Source organism: Anabrus simplex, chromosome 1 (assembly GCF_040414725.1).
Source record: "Anabrus simplex isolate iqAnaSimp1 chromosome 1, ASM4041472v1, whole genome shotgun sequence".
NCBI classification, from domain to species: domain Eukaryota; kingdom Metazoa; phylum Arthropoda; class Insecta; order Orthoptera; family Tettigoniidae; genus Anabrus; species Anabrus simplex.
This window is the reverse complement of record NC_090265.1, coordinates 252813702-252834567: the sequence shown is the minus strand read 5'-3', so window position 1 is coordinate 252834567 and position 20866 is coordinate 252813702. Positions and strand designations below refer to the sequence as shown.

At 41.0% G+C, this 20866-nt stretch overlaps 1 protein-coding gene across 1 annotated transcript in view; it reads right to left on the bottom strand.

The window, feature by feature from the left end:
• The window catches only part of ci (cubitus interruptus), a 1501802-nt gene that overhangs the window by 979204 nt on the left and 501732 nt on the right, over window positions 1-20866 (bottom strand). The window contains exon 2 of the mRNA XM_067159248.2: window positions 14440-14591. Coding sequence (XP_067015349.2) covers window positions 14440-14455 — 16 coding nt within the window. The 5' untranslated portion in view covers window positions 14456-14591. The remainder of the gene's footprint in view (window positions 1-14439; window positions 14592-20866) is intronic.

Genomic DNA, 20866 nt, shown 5'->3' with positions numbered 1-20866 from the left:
CTGCCAAGCTGGGGTCAGAAGGCCAGTGCCTCAACCGCCTGAGCCACTCAGTTTTCTTTGAATGAATAAATATAAGAAAAACGGATTGTTTATATTGGGCGTAGTATAAATCAGTCCGGAATATCTTGAAAAGGTCAGTTTTTGTTGCGATTATAGCGTTTTACTTTAAATACTGCACCCCAATTAGCATTTCGCTGAATAGTGGAGGAGGGCTGTGTAATCACAATCCCTTCCCTGAAAAGTGTGTTCGCTCTCTCGTTTCACTGTGACGTACGCTTGCTACGAAAGCTGCCCGCGTTTACGTCATGCCAGCCCGGCCGCACTGGGCTAGCCTCAATGGGCGCCCAGCTGAGCATCTCTGATTTAAGGGTAAGAACTGTGGAATTAAAGTAGGCCACAGAGATTATTCATTCATCTCTGCATAGATGCTGGTGGACACGTTGTTAATCCACAGAGGCTAGCAGACTGATTGCTGGAAGGCATACGGTTATACCAGTCTTTTATGATGTATGTTGTATATTTTAATTAATTTATTTATAGCTACATGAAGAATTCAAAGCCTCCGTGGCTCAGGCAGCAGCGCGTCGTCCTCTCACCGCTGGATTCCGTGGTTCAAATCCCGGTCACTCCATGTGAGATTTGTGCTGGACAAAGCGGAGGCCGGGCAGGATTTTCTCCGGGTACTCCAGTATTACCTGTCATCTTTCATTCCAGCAACACCATCCGTTATTATTTCATTTCGTCTGTCAGTCATTATTCATTGCCCCAGAGGAGTGCGACAGGCTTCGGCAGCCGGCACAATTCCTATCCTCGCCGCAAGATAGGGGCTTCATTCATTCCAACCCTGACCCGATCTCCGACTGGAAAACAGGTTGTAGGTTTTCAGGAAGAATGGATACGTGCTCATTTTCCACTTGGTCTCCGTAATTCCCGTATACACTTCATGATTGTTTACAATACAAGGGAGCATTCAGGCTTCGCAAACCAGCATGTACTTATGACTGCGTGCTATTTAGAGAGTCGTCTTCTAACTAGCTATTTATTTGGAATCACCTTTAATTGATTACTTGCATACAAGCATCATAAACGCCTTCTAGGATCCGACGGTTAGACATTGCAGTCCATATTCAAATCTCGGTGACGTGATGTGAAACTTTTACCGGACAAAGTGAAGATGGGACAAGTTTTATCTAGGATCACCAATTTCCCAAAACAAACAATCAATCAAACACACATTTAAAAAAACCCTATGGTACGCACAGCTCAGGAAAGTTTCAAGATAACGGCTGCATTGCTGGACAGCCTGCAGATACTGGAGGACACGCAGTCAGCGTGCCGAGATCCTCAGCCGCATTTGTTGGCTTTCATAAGATAATCCACTTGTGGGGCCAATGAGCGGTGATATGTGACAGAACTCAACATTTGCTCTACTCAGGTTTTTGCTGCGTCTTATCCCCTGAATCATCACTTGGCTAGGTTCAGTTTAAAACCCATGAGTGTCTCTAATCCCTGTAATAGCAGAAGTTAAGTACTATTCCTAACGCCATTACTTAGTCATTGCGGAATTCAATGGAACAGTGATATATGTTTTTATAATACACAGTATTTTTATAAAAAGAAAACTATCCCTTGTAATATCGTCACAGCCATGACCGTATTTTATAAATTCCTTATATTATTTCAAGCAAATAAATAACTGCGACTTGTCATTGAGAGATGTGCTGTAAATATTATTGCTCCATAGTGGGCCGGCTCCATGATTTACATAGGAGTTTATGTAGTACCGCGCCCTGAGCGACACCTGCAGGGCGATAAGCGGTATTTCATGGAGGCTGCTGGTTTATTATAGCTTGCGTTTATTTTAATTACATATGAATAGATGTAGGCAGATTACAAATAATAATAATAATAATAATAATAATAATAATAATAATAATAATAATAATAATAATAATAATAATAATAATAATAATGTTAATCGGATACACCTTGAGGTTTAACATTTTGATTTGTGGTGTTCAATAACTTTACGTTGGTTATGGAAGTTATTTTAATTGTTAACTGTATTTTATTTTTCTGTCACTCCTCTGGTATCCAACGTAGGTTTTTGTCACATCTTGAGGAATCCAAAAAGTGTTTGCGAAACTACATACTTAGTATAGTAGAAGGATTAATTAAGGATTAATTTAATTAAGGGCGCAAATCTGGAATCGTGTAGATGATTTCTTTAAAATGTTATTGGTTTAACCTACAGTGCAGAACCAATATGTGATACCCATTATCCAATTTTTAAGTATTACAACTGGGGAGAATGTTTTTATTTTATTTTTTGCTTCTTGTTTAAAGTCGCACTAACACATCGAAGGTTTTCGGCGACGTAAGGCTAGGAAAGGGCTAGGATTGGGAAGGAATCGACAGTGGCCTTAATTATGGTACAACCTCAGATTTTGCCTGGTGTGAAAATCGGAAATCACGGAAAGCCATCTTCAGGGCTGCCGACGGTGGGATTCGAACCCACTATCTCCCGAATCCAAGGAAGAATGCTTAAAGTAATAAAGGTTTGTATCTAGATAGGAGTTCCGGATCAAACCACTTACCCATTCATATTTCCCTCCACCCTGTTGGTCTATTATGTTACTATTATTCGGTCAATCAGTTTATACTTACATTCTAATGCTAAATCTGATGCTAACACCGGATGTTTGTTCTGCTTTGAAACCAAGTAACACCCAAAATGCTGTTAGTGCTTGCTTCTCGAATAGTATTTCGAGCAGGAATAATCTTGCTGTCAGTAAATGTAGGCGGAAAGAGCAGTTGGCTGGAAGCTGCATCATTTAGAGATACGAGGCTCGAATCCTAGTTTTAAGAGTGATCATCCTAGAGTGAATTTCTTAAACTTACTCCACGAAACTGTCTTATTTTTTATAACGAGATTCCTTTTATCACGGAATACTCAAACACTCGCTAGCTATACTTTTACTCATGTACAGGCTCAAGAATTACACTCACCTCTTGCATACATTAATTTCACGGAGTTGCTCAGTGCTTTCGTTAGAATAACATTTTTAGGGGCACTCACACTACTTATTACAAATACCCTCGTAGGTACGGTCACTCTCCACTTCATATTTCCTGTAAGCAGTTTCATCTGCTGACATTTTCCCCTTCAAGAGCCACGTATAGACACAAGGGGTAAGGCGCGGGATCGAAAGAAGTCAAAGGTGTTCCATCACGACAAATAAACACTGGGTATGAGAAACAGTTAAAGTACATGGGGCTTGCCCTTTTCCACTAACTAGACCATCAGCAAAATCTGTATGACTTGTGGTAAATAAACAAATAATAATAATAATAATAATAATAATAATAATAATAATAATAATAATAATAATAATAATAATAATAATAATAATAATAATTGCTGGCTCTTTCAATCTGAAGACAGTTCCTTTTCTTCATAATTAATTCATCCATTCCACTGAATGACTTCTGCCTTTCCGGTGTGGCACCAGTAACTATATGAGTAACTTACAGTACTGTAACTGTCCCAAGGTCTTTGTTTTTCTAGTTTGTGTCAATGGACTCCCTAAAAGCTTCAATGTATTTTCGCTTCTCGGAGAGTGTGAAGATTTCACACAAGTTACTACACTATTGTCGTCATGTGTTATGTATGCTGTGTTATGCTGCTTTCTGCTAGTCATTGTAAGTTGCTAACTTTATATTCTCGAATAGAATTTCCAATCTGCGATCAGGTTTGGATGCTGAATGGGGTCGTATGGGGTTGTATCTTGTTATGTTGTTGAAAATTTCCACATACCTCCTGCTGAATATGTTCCTTATTAACCTGGCTAGGCCAGTTCTATTTTTCTATTACATTTTCCTCACCCTCTCTCTTCGCTATACGACTCACTAGATTACCAACAATCTAATTTGTATAGTCTCGGAAGACTGCGCGTAATTTCGCCCCCCCCCACCCCGGGCAATGACAAACAAAACTCATGCTAAGACTTGAAACAATGAGAGAGCGAAAGGAAATCTATAGTGCCCCTCCATACCTCATCTACGTACGTAAAACTGATGTTGCAGCACAGAAAAGTAAGTTTGCCTTGAATATATTGAATATTTTTGAAAATACCGTATTTAGTTTTATGAACATGTCGGTAGTCGGGAGACGGTATACCACACCGACGCGTATTTCTTCCCGTTGCGTTAAAGTATTGCTTCCTGGTATAGCTCAACTAAGGAATAGCTTACCTTTAAAGTGACTGAATAATATTCTCTGCTTAACTTAGTATAATTCAGTTGAGGAGTGATGGCAGATGACAGATTGTGCCTCCAACACCATCAGCATACCAGAGTTATCACTAACTCCACACAACAACAGAATGATATATCAACTTTTATTGGAACTGAGAAGCGATTATCAGAGCGTAAGAATGTTTCACTTCACGAGGCATGTTGGTATCTAAATAACATTAACAATAAATTACTCTTCCCCCCACCCTCCCCCCTCTCTTCCTTATAGTACTCACTAGATTACCAAGAATCTTAATTTAATTGTAGAAGTAAATAACTGGGAGGAGGAGTAGGAACTGAGTGTGATGGAGATAAGGGTGTGAAGGAGAAGAAGATTTTACAGTTCGCCCAGGAGGGGAGTCACTCAGTGTGCATCCGCGACCAATAACCTCACCTATAGAACAGCCACACATATCATTAACATAACCTGTGACCTTTAAAGCCGATAGCTTTCTATGTGGATCACTGGTAGAGTGGCGGCCCCCATATCCCGATATTGTGAGTTCAAGCCCAGCAGGTGCAGTCGAATTCTTGAAGAGCGGAAAAAACTCCATTCGAACGTTCCATGTCGTACGATGTTGGCTGTTAACGATATTCGGTGACACATTCAGTATTTAGGCCTAACTGACAAAATGAAAACTCCATCATAGATCGCCCAGTAGAGTGCGGTTCCTCTACAGTCTGGTAGAGCAAAACGGAAGCGCGAAACTGACCCGCAAGCAACCTAAATACCGTCAAATCAAAATATCTTCGCGTAGTAAACCCAGTAACTCAGGCGATGGGATTATTATTCTTTCTTTCTTTCTTTCTTTCTTTCTTTCTTTCTTTCTTAATCTGCTTACCCTCCAGGGTTTGTTTTACCCTCGGACTTAGTGAGGGATCCCACCTCTGCCACCTCAAGGACAGTGTCCTGGAGTGTGAGACTTTATGCCGAGGGGGATACAACTGGAAAGGAGGACCAGAACCTACCCCATGCGGCCTCACCTGCTATGCTGAACAGGAGCCTTGTGGGGGATGGGAAGATAGGAAGAGATAGACAAAGAAGAGGAAAGAAAATGGCCATGGCCATCCCGGTATCTGCCTGGAGGGGAAGTGGGAAACCACAAGAAACCACTTTGACGATGGCTCAGGAGGGAATCGAAAACCCCTCTACTCAGTTGACCTCCCGAGACTGAGTCGACCCCGTTCCAGCCCTCGTACCACTTTTCAAATTTCGTGGCAGAGCTGGGAATCGAACTCGGACCTCCGGGGGTGGTTTGGTTATTATTATTATTATTATTATTATTATTATTATTATTATTATTATTATTATTATTATTACTCTTTCTATTTTCTTTCCGGGCTTATAGCTGTAGTTCTTCTTCAGATGTAGAAATTCGGCACCAAATTTGAAATGCTATTAAGGTGCTTGAGTGGAGTCCGAAAGATCATCTGAGACCTAGGGGAAGACCACCGGACAGATGGGATAAAGACATCCGTAAGATTACTGGGATCAATTGGTAGAACATCGCTCAAGACCGTCCCAGATGGAGAGACCTCATGAAAACCTACCTTGCTTCGGACTTAAAGAGGCCACATCGTAAAAACGATTGAATATGGCTGTTAGTGATTAGTGTTAGTGATCCCTCTTCTAGGTTCCCTCGCAATTACGTTATTAGTCTTGTATTGCTATCTCAGCGTTATTATCTGGCACTTAAGACATTTAAGAATGCTTACACGCAAGAAAACATTAGGACTGTCACGTCAAAGAATCAATTTTCAAGACCAAACACATATGTTGCATTGATGCCAATTCTCAGAACACGAGACCATCCATACACTTAATGTTAATGTTATTTTACGTGAACAGACGCCAGATTCTGGACGGGGTGAGGAGTTGTAACAGTTGATTTAAATTCTTTATAATCTAGCGAGTTCACTCAGTTTACACCACGTAGATTAACATTGTGGTCTAGCACTGGCCTTGAAAATCCTTGGTAGGTGCCTTTCATGAGTATCAACTTACTCCAGAGGGTGGAAAGAATGACATTCAGATATACAAACAACCAATCATTAAACTTTGTGTACGGACCACACCAATTTGAGCTCGGAAAGCTTCTACCGCCTGAGCCCCCCAGGTCTATATAAACAGAGATATAATGTGGAATTAACATTGGTGCTGTATGCACTAAAATAAGTGTACTGTGGGAGAATTCCTGGAGGTAAAGGTGGCGAGATTTAGGAGTAACCACATGCAACTTAGTGTACGGTTATGGCTTTTCCTTTTTCCTATTATGAAGTCAACAGCTTTCTTGACCAGCTGCCATGTCTAAGATGTGTGATTCAACTCGTTTGACTACAATGTTCTCACTGAGTTACAGGGAACTGTTGCGGTTATCGTCACCACTCGCTGTAATCAACATTCGCCAAGACTGTAAGTGATATTCATTTCATTTAGTTATACAGTAACAGAACTTAGATCGACTTCTCTGACCATTTCACAGATGAAGGTTACACAATAAATTGTATCCGCCGCTTTACTCACTACACGAACTTGTGCTGTATCTCCATTCCTAATGAACCTCTCTTTTGGACAAACTACACGAGTGGGAATATTAAAGTCCTCATAAGTTGAGGAAATAATGTCATTCTGTCTGTGTAACGATTTTTTAACTTCTATATGAGTTCTCTCACGCTCGAAATAACGTGCATTCGACGAGGATATAGGGAACATGTTCCCGCCCTGTTTGTGGCACCATACAGAGGAAGTAGACATCTCGTAAATATATCAAATAGGAAGGTGTAAAGACCTTCATTTTATGTGGAATTCGAAGAACGGGGAATAATTTAAAACATCATAAACTTACTAGTGGTATCAAAAATTCACCGGCAGCCGTTCTTTGAGATTGCCTACTGAGATCAGTCCTACTCCAGTATGTGGTCTGAATCAGGAAATATGTCTTACATACAAATAGAACATATTAATAATGTTATTGTTTTTACGTCTCTCTAATTATTGAGCTGTGGTATTAGAATTTTGTCTCATATCATTTATTTTACTTACTAATAAATTTGCGACACAAGGCTGAGTGTTTGAGCATCTTTAAATACCATTAGACTGAGTCGGGGTCGACCGCATAAATTTTAGCTGAGAAAGCCAGCGCTGTTTCTACCGTTTGAGCCCCCCTCTCCCCAGGCCTATTTAAATAGAGATAAAATGTGGAATTACATTGGCGCTTCACACACTAAAATCATCCATATTTTTGCTTTTTTTTAGGTTCATCTGAAAAATCATATCTTTCTTCGTTGAAGTATCAAGTTCCAGCAGTATTACTGTACCGTGTCCGACTCGTTGGCTAAATGGTCAGCGTACTGGCCTTCGGTTCAGAGGGTCCCGGAATCGATTCCCGGCCGGGTCGGGGATTTTAACCGTCATTGGTTTTAATTCCAATAGCTCGGGTGCTGGGTGTTTGTGCTGTCCCCAACATCCCTGCAACTCACACACCACACATAACACTATCCTCCACCACAATAACACGCAGTTACCCGCACATGGCAGATGCCACCCACCCTCATCAGAGGGTCTGCCTTACAAGGGCTCCACTCGGCTAGAAATAGCCACACGAAATTATTTATTATACTGTACCGTACTGTATGGATGGATGCTTCATGACATTTTTACCCACTCCTAGAGTATGATGTATTTAAGGTTCATAATCATTTACACACGCGCATAGGAAAATGAACTGAACGAAAATTGTTATGATGGACCGCATACCAATATGTGGTTGGGAGTCGTCACCAGACTTAAGGGGAATAATGGATAGGAACAGCATTGTCACATTCGCGGTTTGGCATAGGAGCGACGATATTTCATATTCTAATTGGATGGTTAACTTAAAATTTTCAAGAATTCCGTAGATTCTCGTGGATGAACAGAAATGGTCACAATGAATTAAAAATTTAAGCAGTTTCAGGCAAAAACCCATCACGGAATTCTGTATTTTCAAAAATTAAAATATGGATTTTTCTAAAGTCTATATAAACCGTTTAATCTTACGGTGGTTGATCCTTGGGAAGAAAACCTCTACTTTGAAGAGACATTTAAAAAATGCCCGAGTTTACTTTACTTTTTTGATTTTGTATTTATTTGAAAATGATGGAACAAAATGTTTGAAAAGCTGTAAGTAACCAATCGCGACACAAAGTCATTCTATCCACACTGCAGGAAAGAATAATAATATACATTTGGGCCAAATTTTAAGAAAATTACTCAATATTGATATTGAATATGACAAAGCACACCTAAGCCAAGAATTACAGTGAACAGAATTAAGAACAATGTCAGAATTGTGGTTAAAATGGGTTGTAGAAATCATTCATTCTGGGTAATTTGAACTGACCAGGCTAAGTGGCTCGGATGGTAGAGCGCTGGCCTTCTGCTCTCAAGTTGGCAGTTTCGGTCCTGGCTCAGTCCGGTAGTTTTTCAAGGTGCTTAACTATGTTAAATAACTCTTGCGGGACGAACTTCCGCTACCTCGGTGTTCCCTAAAAACCGAGTAGTTACTGGGACGTAAACCCATACTATTTCATTCTTCTTCCGGGTTGGCTGTGTCGTTATTTCGTTTATCTTATATAGGCCTACAAGTTGTCGACTTTTCAGTATTCTTTATCAAGGCGACTAAAGTTCTCCATCTCATTCTGAGGGGAAAAAGCTCTCAATTCAGCTAAAATCGACTACAAATAGAAGTGGATTTAGTGTTTAATTGTAATTGTAAGCTGGGAAATCTGTCAGGAAGATTTTGAGTGGCATGCTGAAGTCTAAATGTCACTCTCTGGGGCTAGCTTGTGGACGCATAGTCCTTCCTTGAAATATAATATTTTAAAACTGTCAGGAAATCAGAATTATTAATAACTATACTACAACCTCTGACAATAAAGTTCGATGAATAGTCCTGTACTATCAACAAAGATGAACAATGAACGACAGTGGCCTTCCTGTCCTTCGAAATAGTCCCTTCTCATAACTATGCACTGCTGAGATCGGCGATACATGTCCTGGAAACTTTGCAAGAAGGCTTCCTTTGGGATGGTGTTCAAAAGCCTTGTCACGTTTCCTTGGATGTCAGGAATATCGCCAAATCTCTTTCCTTTCAAAGCGAATTTGAGTCGTGTAAATAGGAAGAAGTCTGGAGGACTGAGATCTCGCGAGTGTGGGGATGTTCAAGTTGCTCCAGATCGTCAGTAAAGTGATGTGGCACAAGACGAGAACACGTTTTCATCTTCCCTAATTTCTGGGTAACGATTTGTCGCACGGATTCACGGTTAATCTGCAGTTCATCGGCTATCATGCGCATAGGTAATCGCCGATGGTTCGTGATTAATGTCCTCACCTTCTCAATGTTTTCGTCACTGAAGGCGGTTGCCGGTCTTCCGCTGCGGGAATTGTCAGAAATACTTTCCCGGTTTCCTCAAAAACGGGCGAACCACTCGTACACACACTTCAAGGACAGTGCTTGATCTTCGTAAACACGTACCAGCATCACATGCGTTTCTTTCGGCGTCTTGCCAAGCTTAAAGCAAGACTGTACATTGATCTTTTGGTCGTTCATGTTCCTGTACGCAGTTCAGAACCAACGCACTATGTCAAACAGGTCTTACAGGGCACACACACGATGCTCAACTGAACAACGTTGGAGCAGATGGTCAAAACCTGCTTCTACTCAAGGTGCAGCGTTGTGTGTCGCCAGTGTTGCCGGATCGACCGTTCTGACTTCATTCACCGAACTTTATTGTCACAGGTTGTATTTATAATTCTGTAGATACATTTCTTAGTATCTTCCTTTATTAACTATCACTGGGAAGCTCAGTTTCTTGTTTGATAATATTTGTGACTACATATCAGTTCTTCTAAACATAATATGAAAATGAAAACCTACAACCTGTTTTCCAGTCATTGACCGGGTCAGGGATGTAATGAATGAAATATATATAGGCTGTCTAAACATAATATATTGGAGTGAAATTTTCTCGGGTTCAGGAGATTAGTGATTATCGTGATTAGTTGCCACCCCTGGAGGCTAGGCTTCGATTCCCGGCTCTGCCACGAAATTTTAAAAGTGGTACGAGGGCTGGAACGGGGTCCACTCGGCTTCGGGAGGCCAGCTGAGTAGAGGGGCTTCGATTTCCAGCTTAGCCATTCTCGAAGGTAAACAGATTAAGAAAGAAAAGTGCATCGCCTATTCAACTTCACAGTCAATCTAATAAATATAGCAATGATGTCCTGTTTCTTGTTATGTTTACATAACAGACGGAAGAACAGCCCTACATCCAAAGGTACTTCTTCCACCTCGTCAACATTCAGGCGTACCAACCACCGTTTAATTTCCATGTTGTCGGTGAAGAAAACAAACTTTGTATGTCAAAATGCCCTTCCTATTCTTCTTTCTTTCTTTCTTTCTTTCTTTCTTTCTTTCTTAATCTGCTTACCCTACCGGGCTGGTTTCTTCCTTCGGACTCAGCGAGGGCACCACCTCTACCACCTCAAGGGCAGTGTCCTGGAGCGTGAGACATTGGGTGGGGGTTACAACTGGGGAGGGGGACCACTACCTCACCCAGGCGGACTCACCTGCTATTTTGAACAGAGGCCTTGTGTGGGGATGGGAATATTGGATAGGATAGACAAGGAAGAGGGAAGGAAGCGGCCGTGGCCTTAAGTTAGGTACCACCCCGGCATTTGCCTGGAGGAGAAGTGATAAAACACGGAAAACCACTTCAAGGATGGCTGAGAAGTGAATCGAACCCCCTCTACTCAGTTGACCTCCCGAGGCTGAACAGACTCCGTTCCAGCCCTCGTACCACGTTTTCAAAATTTCATAGTAGAGCCGGCAATCGACCCGAGCCTCCGGAGTGGCAGGTAATCACACTAACCACTACACTACAGAGGCGGACCCTTCCCATTCATTATTTTCCTTAAGACTATAAACACCTGTCAGCCACATATGGATACCCAGGCCATCAAAACAATGTGTTCATTTTCCTATACGAAAGTGTAAATGAAAATCCAGTTACCACAGGCTTCAGGAGTACCTCTGGCAGGAACCTCAAAGACAGTACAGACCTGTGGTCTTTAAAGAATACTCGTGTTTGCAATACATGCCCATGGCCATTAGGTAATAGTGATTGATTTTTGAATGCTAAAATCTTATAATTTCTATCACTAAATATCGAATATATATTCCATTATGGTAAGCCATATCTCATTAGAGTGTTACAGTATTAGCTCAAGTTAAGAACTACTGGTAAATTTAAGTCGCTGAACGCAAATTGAACTTTATAGCTTGAAATTTTCTTCACCAAACGCAAACGAAAAATAATTCATGCATGAGAAGTTAAAAATCCTAATACAAGCCAATCTGTCGAGTTAACAAACAGTTGTTTTGTGAAAACTGAAATAGAAGAGGAATTCACTGAAGAAGAGGAATGTGCTTTTCACATGTACCTATGACAATATGCAGAGCAGGAAGGACATTTTCACTGTATAAAACATTCTTCATTAACAGACGTAGGAGTTTCACACAAGAAAATCTCAGAATAACTTCTCTTATACACTGGAAGAGCCGCGAATAAGGTACGATCTCCCACAAAACAAAAAGTTCATTTGTCTTTTGCACATCTCTTTTACATTTTCATGCCTACAAAGTATTTGCATGCATATTTACTATTTGATTGTGGATACAAATTCGGTCTGCAATAATAATCGTTTTACAGGGATTTTATTGACCTTTGAAATATAAAACAATTCAACGCTTACATATGTTTATTAAATGCTGTTCCAATGTGTCTTTCAGGCAAAGAAACATTGGAATTGAGTCTGTAAATTCAAATATTTGTTTAAAGAGAATCCAGTACTCTTATTTGGAAGAACATTATAGTTGTAGGAAACTTGTCTTCAGTAGTTACAACTTTAAGACCAACGCCTCGCAGAAGTGAAGTCTATGCCTAGCAAAATACCTACTCAGTGTCACTTCCTCCGGAGAGTTTCTCGAGTCGTGTGCTGATCGGGATGTAATCTTCTTACATGTGCACTCCACCCAGGCTCGTCGGTACTCATTGTCGATGGAAAACAACCAGGGAGACTTGCCTGGAGCGGTAAGCGCAACATAAATACGGATGGCAATGTAGTCCCCGCCCGAAAACAAGAGAGGATGGCAGTGAAATGCAAATAGCCAACTCGAGATAAGAAAGTTCGAAAAGCTTACCGGATCCTCGTCTCAGCAGTGGAAAATAGGGGTGTCATACGTTCTTGTGGTCTCTCTCTCTTTATATACAGGGTGTAGGTTAAATACAGTAAAACAAACCAAGCTCGGGAGAATGCTGGATGTGGAAGAGTACCAACATAGTAGTGATCTACGTTGAGTCCAGTTCGAGAATGAATAATATACTTGGCAACATCACACAGTGGCCGTGGTGTAAACAGTCCAGGAAAAATAAACGCGTGCATGTAGTGTGTGAGTGATCTGCCGATTTCCTCTGCTGTACACAACAGCCAAGCCGCGACCGTGTCACGATTCTGCCACAAAGGTTAACAACTCATCACTTTCATCTCATTTTAAACGGACTATATTTTTGAAACACTTCATAGGAATTTGAAGAAAAGTTAATTACGTTTCCCTTTCACAGACGTTCCATGACTTATCGACTCGCCCCGGACATGTGTATACTCACACAACGTAAGTCTCATGCACCCGATGCGTACTCAGCGATGCATCTGTTGAAAACACAGCAAAACTGCACGTGCAAATTAAAAACTTCCGCCTCCGTGGCTCAGGCGGCAGCGCGCCGGCCTCTCACCGTTGATTTCCATTGTTTGGACGATGTAAACATGGTGTGGAATGACATTAGTAGACGAATACGTTTGAGTGGCATCTTTAAAAGTAGGAAAGATCACAATATGAACATAAAGTTGGAACTCAAAAGGATAAATTGGGGCAAATATCCATTTAGAGGAAGGGGAGTTAGGGATTGGAAGAACATACCAAGGGAGATGGTCAATAAATTTCCAATTTCTTTGAAATTATTTAAGAAAAGGCTAGGAAAACAACAGATAAGGTATCTGATACCTGGGCGACTGCCCTAGGTGCAGATCAGTATTGATTTACTAGTTGATTGATACATTTAAATACTGAGAATGTTAAATGCAATGTTTTTAAATTACAATTTATTTTTAACTTTCGAAACACATTACAAAAGTTAGTCTCCACATGAGTGATTAACAGCCTTTTCATCACACAACTTTCTTCTATGGTATGGTACGGTATAGCAGACCGATATACCTATGTATGAAATTTGTACGTAGTCACTGTGTATACGTTGAGTTGTGTAAACCCTTCGCTCGAACCAAAGAACATTTTTCAAGTGCATTCATGTACGATACATAATATAGTATAATATTTCGTTAAGAGTACTGCCGAAGATATTTTTCAGTATTTGCGTATTGTAGGGACCGATGATTTCGGGTTGGACTATAAAATATTTTAAGGTACAAAATAAGGGTTGTAGACTTATGTGACATACATTTTCATTTAGAAAGTTATTTCTATACACAATGTTTAAATTTTTACTACTTACACAGATTTCATGACCCTGAACTGACGAAGTAAATCTTGGAGGTATATACGATCCCACAGAGACCGTTAAACTTATCATTTCGAGAAAACACATCTAGGAACAGGAATGCTATATTTTGTCACTCTCATTTAATCTGTAAGTGCTTGGGTAAAGTTGTAAAATTCGTACAAAAATGCTTGAATTACGTATGATCATCCCTCTTCAAGATAGGATTTTAGGTGAAATGGATACATCACGCATTATTACCGATAACTTTATGTGATCGCAGGCTTAGTACGGTCAACATCTATTTTCTACGTAACAGAAATGTGCATTTTTAAATGGTTTTAAATTTACTAAAAAGAGAAAGATAACATTCGTTTTACATTTTCATTGTAAAAAGTAGGCTATCACAAAACATTCTATATTACCCTCAGTTATTTAAAAAAATCAGTATATTATCGAGACATCCTCGTAACTTTCAAAACTCCGTACAAAGTGAACAAGGCTTGTTATTCAGTGCTATTGCTGTGTACATTGAGACCAAGTACTCACCGAAGTGCGGCTCCATGACGCCCAGTGGTAACTGTCAGAGGAGCGGCGCTGTTGCAGCGTCTGGGAGGCTCTCTGGCCCCGGGTTTGAGTCCTGATCTCCACAAGACATAGCTTGCTGCTGTTATAAAGATCGCTTAGTGTATCGCGCCATCCTGAAACAAATCGCAATTCATGTTCAAACTGTTTGAATTTAAAAAGAGACAGATTGACAAATAAAAAGTCATTCTGATTCCTACTTTAGAGTCTAGTTCGTAAATACATTTATAAATAATTATCATAAGCTGTCATAATGGCAGGTTAAAGAGTTCAGATAAATAATATAGTTTAATTTACTCAACTTCAAACCGAAATAAGCACAATGAATACAAACAATACCCTCGATTTGGTTATAAGAGGCTCCTTCATTTATCTTCCCTATTGCTAAAGGTAGCTAGTATCTTCAATGATGTATGGCATCTGCCTCTACATGACCGAAGAAGGAAAATAACTAAGTAACCAAAGGACAGACAGTAAGGAAAATATCCAAAGATGACGAGATGATAGCATTCGAGAGCAGTGAACCGAGGATTCAACCTCTCACCAAGTGAATTGACTTGTGTGGGTCTTTTATTACCAACATTCGGTAACGAAATGACGTATGGCTTTTAGTGCCAGGAGTGTCCGAGGACATGTTCGGCTCGCCAGTTGCAGATCTTCTGATTTGACTCCCGTAGGCGACCTGCGCGTCATGATGAGGATGAAGACACATACACCCAGCCCCCGTGCCAGAGAAATTAACTAATGGTGGTTGAAATTCCCGACCCTGCCTGGAATCGAACTCTGGACCCCTGTGGCCAAAGACCACCACGCTAACCATTTAGCCATGGAGCCGGGCACCAACATTCGGTGATTACCTACAACGGAAGCAGATTTTCTTTACAGTTTCCTCTACGTCGCCCCGACACAGATGGGTCTTACGGTGACAATGGTAGGCTATAGGATAGGGCAAAGAGTGGGAAGGAAGCAACTGTGGTCTTACAGTCCCCAGCACTTGCCTGGTGTGAAAATAGGGAACCACGGAGAACCATCTACAGGTCTGTCGACAGTGGGGTTCGAACCCACTATCTCCCGAATGCAAGCTGACGGCTAAGTGACGTAAACCGAGAATCCGGTCGCTACAAAAGCATGCGTCACTTGATGCTGTATATTCTCCAATGGACGATGTAAACATGGTGTGGACTGACATTAGTAGACGAATACGTTTGAGTGGCATCTTTAAAAGTAGGAAATTTTAATATATCGTCGCTCTTTATGCAGGACTACATTCAGATCGGTACATAATGAGTTTTCAACGTGTAGTAGTCAGACTCGTTGGCTGAATGGTCAGCGTACAGGCCTTCGGTTCAGAGGGTCCCGGGTTCGATTCCCGGCCGGGTCGGGGATTTTAACCTTCATTGGTTAATTCCAGTGGCCCGGGGGCTGGGTGTTTGTGCTGTCCCCAACATCCTTGCAACTCACACACCACACAGAACACTATCCTCCACCACAATAACACGCAGTTACCTACACATGGCAGATGCCACCCACCCTCATCGGAGGGTCTGCCTTACAACGGCTGCACTCGGCTAGAAATAGCCACACGAAATTATTATTAACGTGTAGTAGGAAATGACACTCACAATCCACCTTCAACAACTCCTTATTGTGCTGAATTGAGTGGTGCAGTCAGATAATTGTTTACCCTCTGTTTCAAAGCTAGCGCATACGACCCCTGCCGAGTTTGGTGACATTTCACTGTATAAAAATGCGACTATTGTTCTTTCTCCCCACCATAAGTGGTAATATATTATGGTGCTTCAGTTTTTCGTTCCAAATTCTCACAACGTTTTCCAAGATACAGTTGGAAACGAGTGGAGATAAGCCATCACCTTGTCTGACACCTGTTTTTATTTTGAAAGGTCGTGATATCCCACCCATACATTTAACTTTTGAGACTGAGTCTGTAAGGGTTTCGCGGATCAAGTTTGTCAGTTTGGTTTTAACTCATGTATGGTTTTATATAATATTTCTCTATCAACAGATTCAAAAGCTTATTATTATTATTATTATTATTATTATTATTATTATTATTATTATTATTATTATTATTATTATTATTATTATTATTATTATTATTATTATTTCCTCTTCGATTTTGGCCTACTTTTGACCACGTAAACAATTGACTTGCTGGTTAGTCTTTTTTTCTTCTCCCACAACTTCTTCATCATTTCGCTGTGGTTCCTCTTCCTCCCATCTGACCTCATGTTCTTGGACTTTTCATTTTGTTTCTCCTGGAATCCCTTGAATTTATCAATTTTTGCTCGAAAAATATCTCTTTTGGATTTATGCTGCTTCCTCCATGTCTTTCCTTGTTTCTTCTACTACCCATTTAGTAGTTGTTTTTAATTTGATGATGTTGTACGTATGTTGGGTATTCAGCCCGAATGCTGGTTGGATCTTCAACAGGTTCACCATTAGCTGTCATAGATGGCCTAGGTGTCAATGAAGAGGCGTACTAGGGAAATGAGGAGTGTGGTAGTTTCCCGTTGCTTTCCTCACCGAGCCACAAGTTGCTATTGCACATCAATCTGCCAAGCCCACTGAAATGCATGCACCAACCGACCCTATGAGCGACATTTTCACAGAGTCAGGTCAATGAAAGTAACAATTTTATTCTAGCCCGTACCAGAAGACATAGCGCACTGTAAACACTACATCTTGCCAGCAAAGGCATTTGATGTTATTAATGTCTTTGTTAGTCGACTCTCGTTCATTCTTGTTAGGTGCCCATAAAACTCCAGTCTCCTCTTACGTATGGTGTCTGTGATCTCTTCTGTATTTGTTGTTGGTATACAAATCGCCTAGAGCAGGGCCCCTCAGGGTGCATGCACCAGTGCATCGCGCTGTGCACGGTGCAAAAGACGACTTCGCTTGGTTGACCAGAGAGGAGCAATAGCGCTGTCTCTCTCTTTCCCCATGCATGTCTCGCTCGCTCCGCCTGTCTCCCTCTTCCTCACTTGCTCCGTAGCGCTCCAAAACTGAGCCGAGTTTAGCCGAGTTTAGCAGAGTAGCCCAGACACGGAGCGTTGGTCCGAGTCGAGTCGAGTGAGACCGATGCACTGTGCACAGGAACTCTGCGCCTCAGTTTGCACGCGTGAGATTTAGGGCGTTTGAGAGGCCCTGGCTTAGAGTATCGCGATATCCTGAACCAAATCGCAGTTCACGTTCAGTCTGTTTGAATTTAAACTGAGACACATTGACATTATTATTATTATTATTATTATTATTATTATTATTATTATTATTATTATTATTATTATTTATTATTGTGTATCTCTAACAATAATAAAATCAGAATAATGTGTATACAATTCACTGCGGTGTTATTTTAAGAATTCAGAATTCTTTTGTGGGTGCCGTAATTTTCTCTCAAATGCTTTCTGTGACTGGCGTAATCGATGGTTTATTTAATTGCGTTAATTGAAGGAGTACCGGTACGTACGGTAAATGGCGTGCTTGCCTCTCCTCGAAGCCACGCGTTGGACTTCTGGCTAGTCTAAGGATATTAAGCTTGGACTGATGGCTAGTATGTGACTCACATAGTCTCTTGAGACCAATTGTGAAGTTGTTTGATATGAGAGACAGTGGATCCGGTCATAAAAGTCAAGCAATGCGGTTGAGGATGCCGTCACACTGACCATTGGTCACTTTAATAACTACTGGTCATCTGATAGGGCAGCAGTTTTCTTGGCAAGGCAAGATCTTTAATGGTCTGTGTGAGCTACTGGTTTGATATTTTGTACAGTGTATACTTATTTAACCCCCGACATAATTTACATTTTTTCCTAAGGGGAAACATACTTTAAATGCTGATGGCGGAGTAGTGAACTGATGGAAGTAGCTCTTTCTGAAGCTCAGTTTGAAAAGCAATTTGTAGGGAGAAGAAAAAGAAGGTAGAATTACTGCTCGAACTGATTACCGGGATGATGTAAATCAATTTGACCCCGGTGTACTTCAGCGATGAGGAATGTGAGAAATGTCCGGTGGAAGACCACCAGCGCGCCAACACACAGAAGTTAATAAAGTCATTATGTTGGCGTGGACCGCAGACACCTGTAACAAGGCCGCCTCATTCGGCACTTCCGGACAAACCTGCCTATTAGGACTGTGCCCGCCCATTCAATACTAGTATAATGGGTGAGCTCACACATCAAGGACTCCATGAAAATAAGCAACGCATAATTTCTATGAAAATAATTGAGATATCAGACAACGTGAATGGACAGGTAAATGAACAAGTTTACGAACTTCGTTAGGAAACTTACAAAGTGACACTATAAGTAGGATAGTGAGAAACTTGTTGATGGGTGTTGTATTTTTGCGTTTGTCTACTGGAGCAGAGCAGAGTAAAATGTAGATTTGTCAGGTATTGCTCTCTCATTTATGAAGTTTTATTTTTGACAGCGGTTGAATTTCGCAGTGGCTAAATGGTTAGAGTGCTGAGCTTTGGTCCAGAAGGTCCTGGTTCGATTCCCGACCGGGTCTGGTATTTTAACCTTCATTGGTTAATTCCGATCCGGGGCTGTGTGCCGTCTTCATCATTGGAATTCATCAAGTTCAGGACCCTATCCTCATAGACGCGCAGGTCCCTATACAGCGTCAACTCGGAAGACCTGTACCAGGCTTGTTCGGAGGCAAAATGCCGTTATTATGATGTCGCAGTAACACAGAGGAATATTTCAACGACGCATTGGTCGGAAAGGCTATGCCTGAGAGGAAGAGCGTTCGTGGAATGAATTTACAGCCTCGGCATTTGCTTGGTGTGAAAATGAGAAACCACGGAAAGAAACATCTTCATCTACTGACGGTGGCATTCAAACCCACCAGCTCCGCAAGATCACAGCCACGCGGTCTGTACTTCGCAGACAACTCGCTTAGCAGGCCTACCTCGAATTATATTACACTAGCAAGATACCCGTGCTTCGCTACGGTATTGTACTGAAATTTATAATTGAATGCTTATTGTTTTAGATATATAATCCGCCGAAATTCGCGATCTGACTCGTTTTCTGTGAGAATCCACCAAAATTCCCGATCTGACTCGTTTTCTATTAGATTACGGCACGTTTCCTCCCATTTTTCAATCTTCCTTTCCAGCAATCGATTTCGTACTTCCCGGGCTAGGCTCAGGTATTCCTCCCGGTCAGTTGGCTCCGTAAATCTTTGCCATCTTTTCCTATAATCATTTTAATATGTATAAAATCCTTCAGGAGATCCGGCGTGGTGTCATATTGGGTGCTTTGGCGGCACTGAACCCGCGGCCGGACTGCATTCTTAGTCATTACCCGTCCAGGAGCCGTTTCCAGCGCGATCCGCACATTTGACGACGGTCCGGAACATTATTATTATTATTATTATTATTATTATTATTATTATTATTATTATTATTACTATTATGTGTTGCTGGAAAGGCTGATGACAGGGAAAACCGGAGTATCCGGAGAAAAACCTGTCCCACCTCCGTTTTTTCCAGCACGAATGTCACATGGAGTGACCGGGATTTGAACCACGGAACCCAGCTGTGAGAGAGGCCCGCGCGCTGCCGCCTTAGCAAAGGAGGATACTTATAAGTACATTAAGAACAGTAAAATCAATGGGTTCACCTCCTTCTACACCCCACCGCCGTTAAGTTTATTTACCGGCAAACCCCCCCCCCCAAAAAAAAAATTAAAAGAAGGCTTGTTTCTTTATGTTTAAAGGAGATTCCAAACACCAATGTTCACGTCTATTGCCGTCAGTTTTGAGATATAAGTATCCCCATAAAAATAATTTATTTTTTTCACTTCATCTCACACTACTCCCCCCCACCCGTAAGTGAATTTTCCCGCAAAAAATACTTGCTTCTTTAATAGTAAAAGATCTTCTAAATACCAATTATCACGACTCTAACTTCTTCAGCTTTTGATTTATGTGTCGTCATGAAAGGAATTCAACTCCTTTACACTCCCACCCTCCAAGATGGTTTCCCCACCGAAACGCGTTTTTCTTTGTTTTTAAAGGAGATCTAAATACGAATTTTCACGTCTGTAACAACTTTAGTTTTTATTAGATGTTTGCATTCTCATACAATTAAGTCAATTAAATTTTCAATACTTTCACCCCCCCCCCCCCTCATTGGATTTTGCGAGAATACGTGTTTCTTTACTTTTAAAGCAGATTGCAAATATCGAATTTCACGTCTGTAACATCTTCATTTTTGAGATATCAGTAGCCTAATTAAAAGAATTCAACACCATTTTCAGTCACTCTTACCCACCCCCCACCACCCAAGTGGTATTTCCGAAAAATAAAAATAAACGGTTCGTTATGTTTAATAGAGATAAAAATACCATTTTTCACTTCTGTA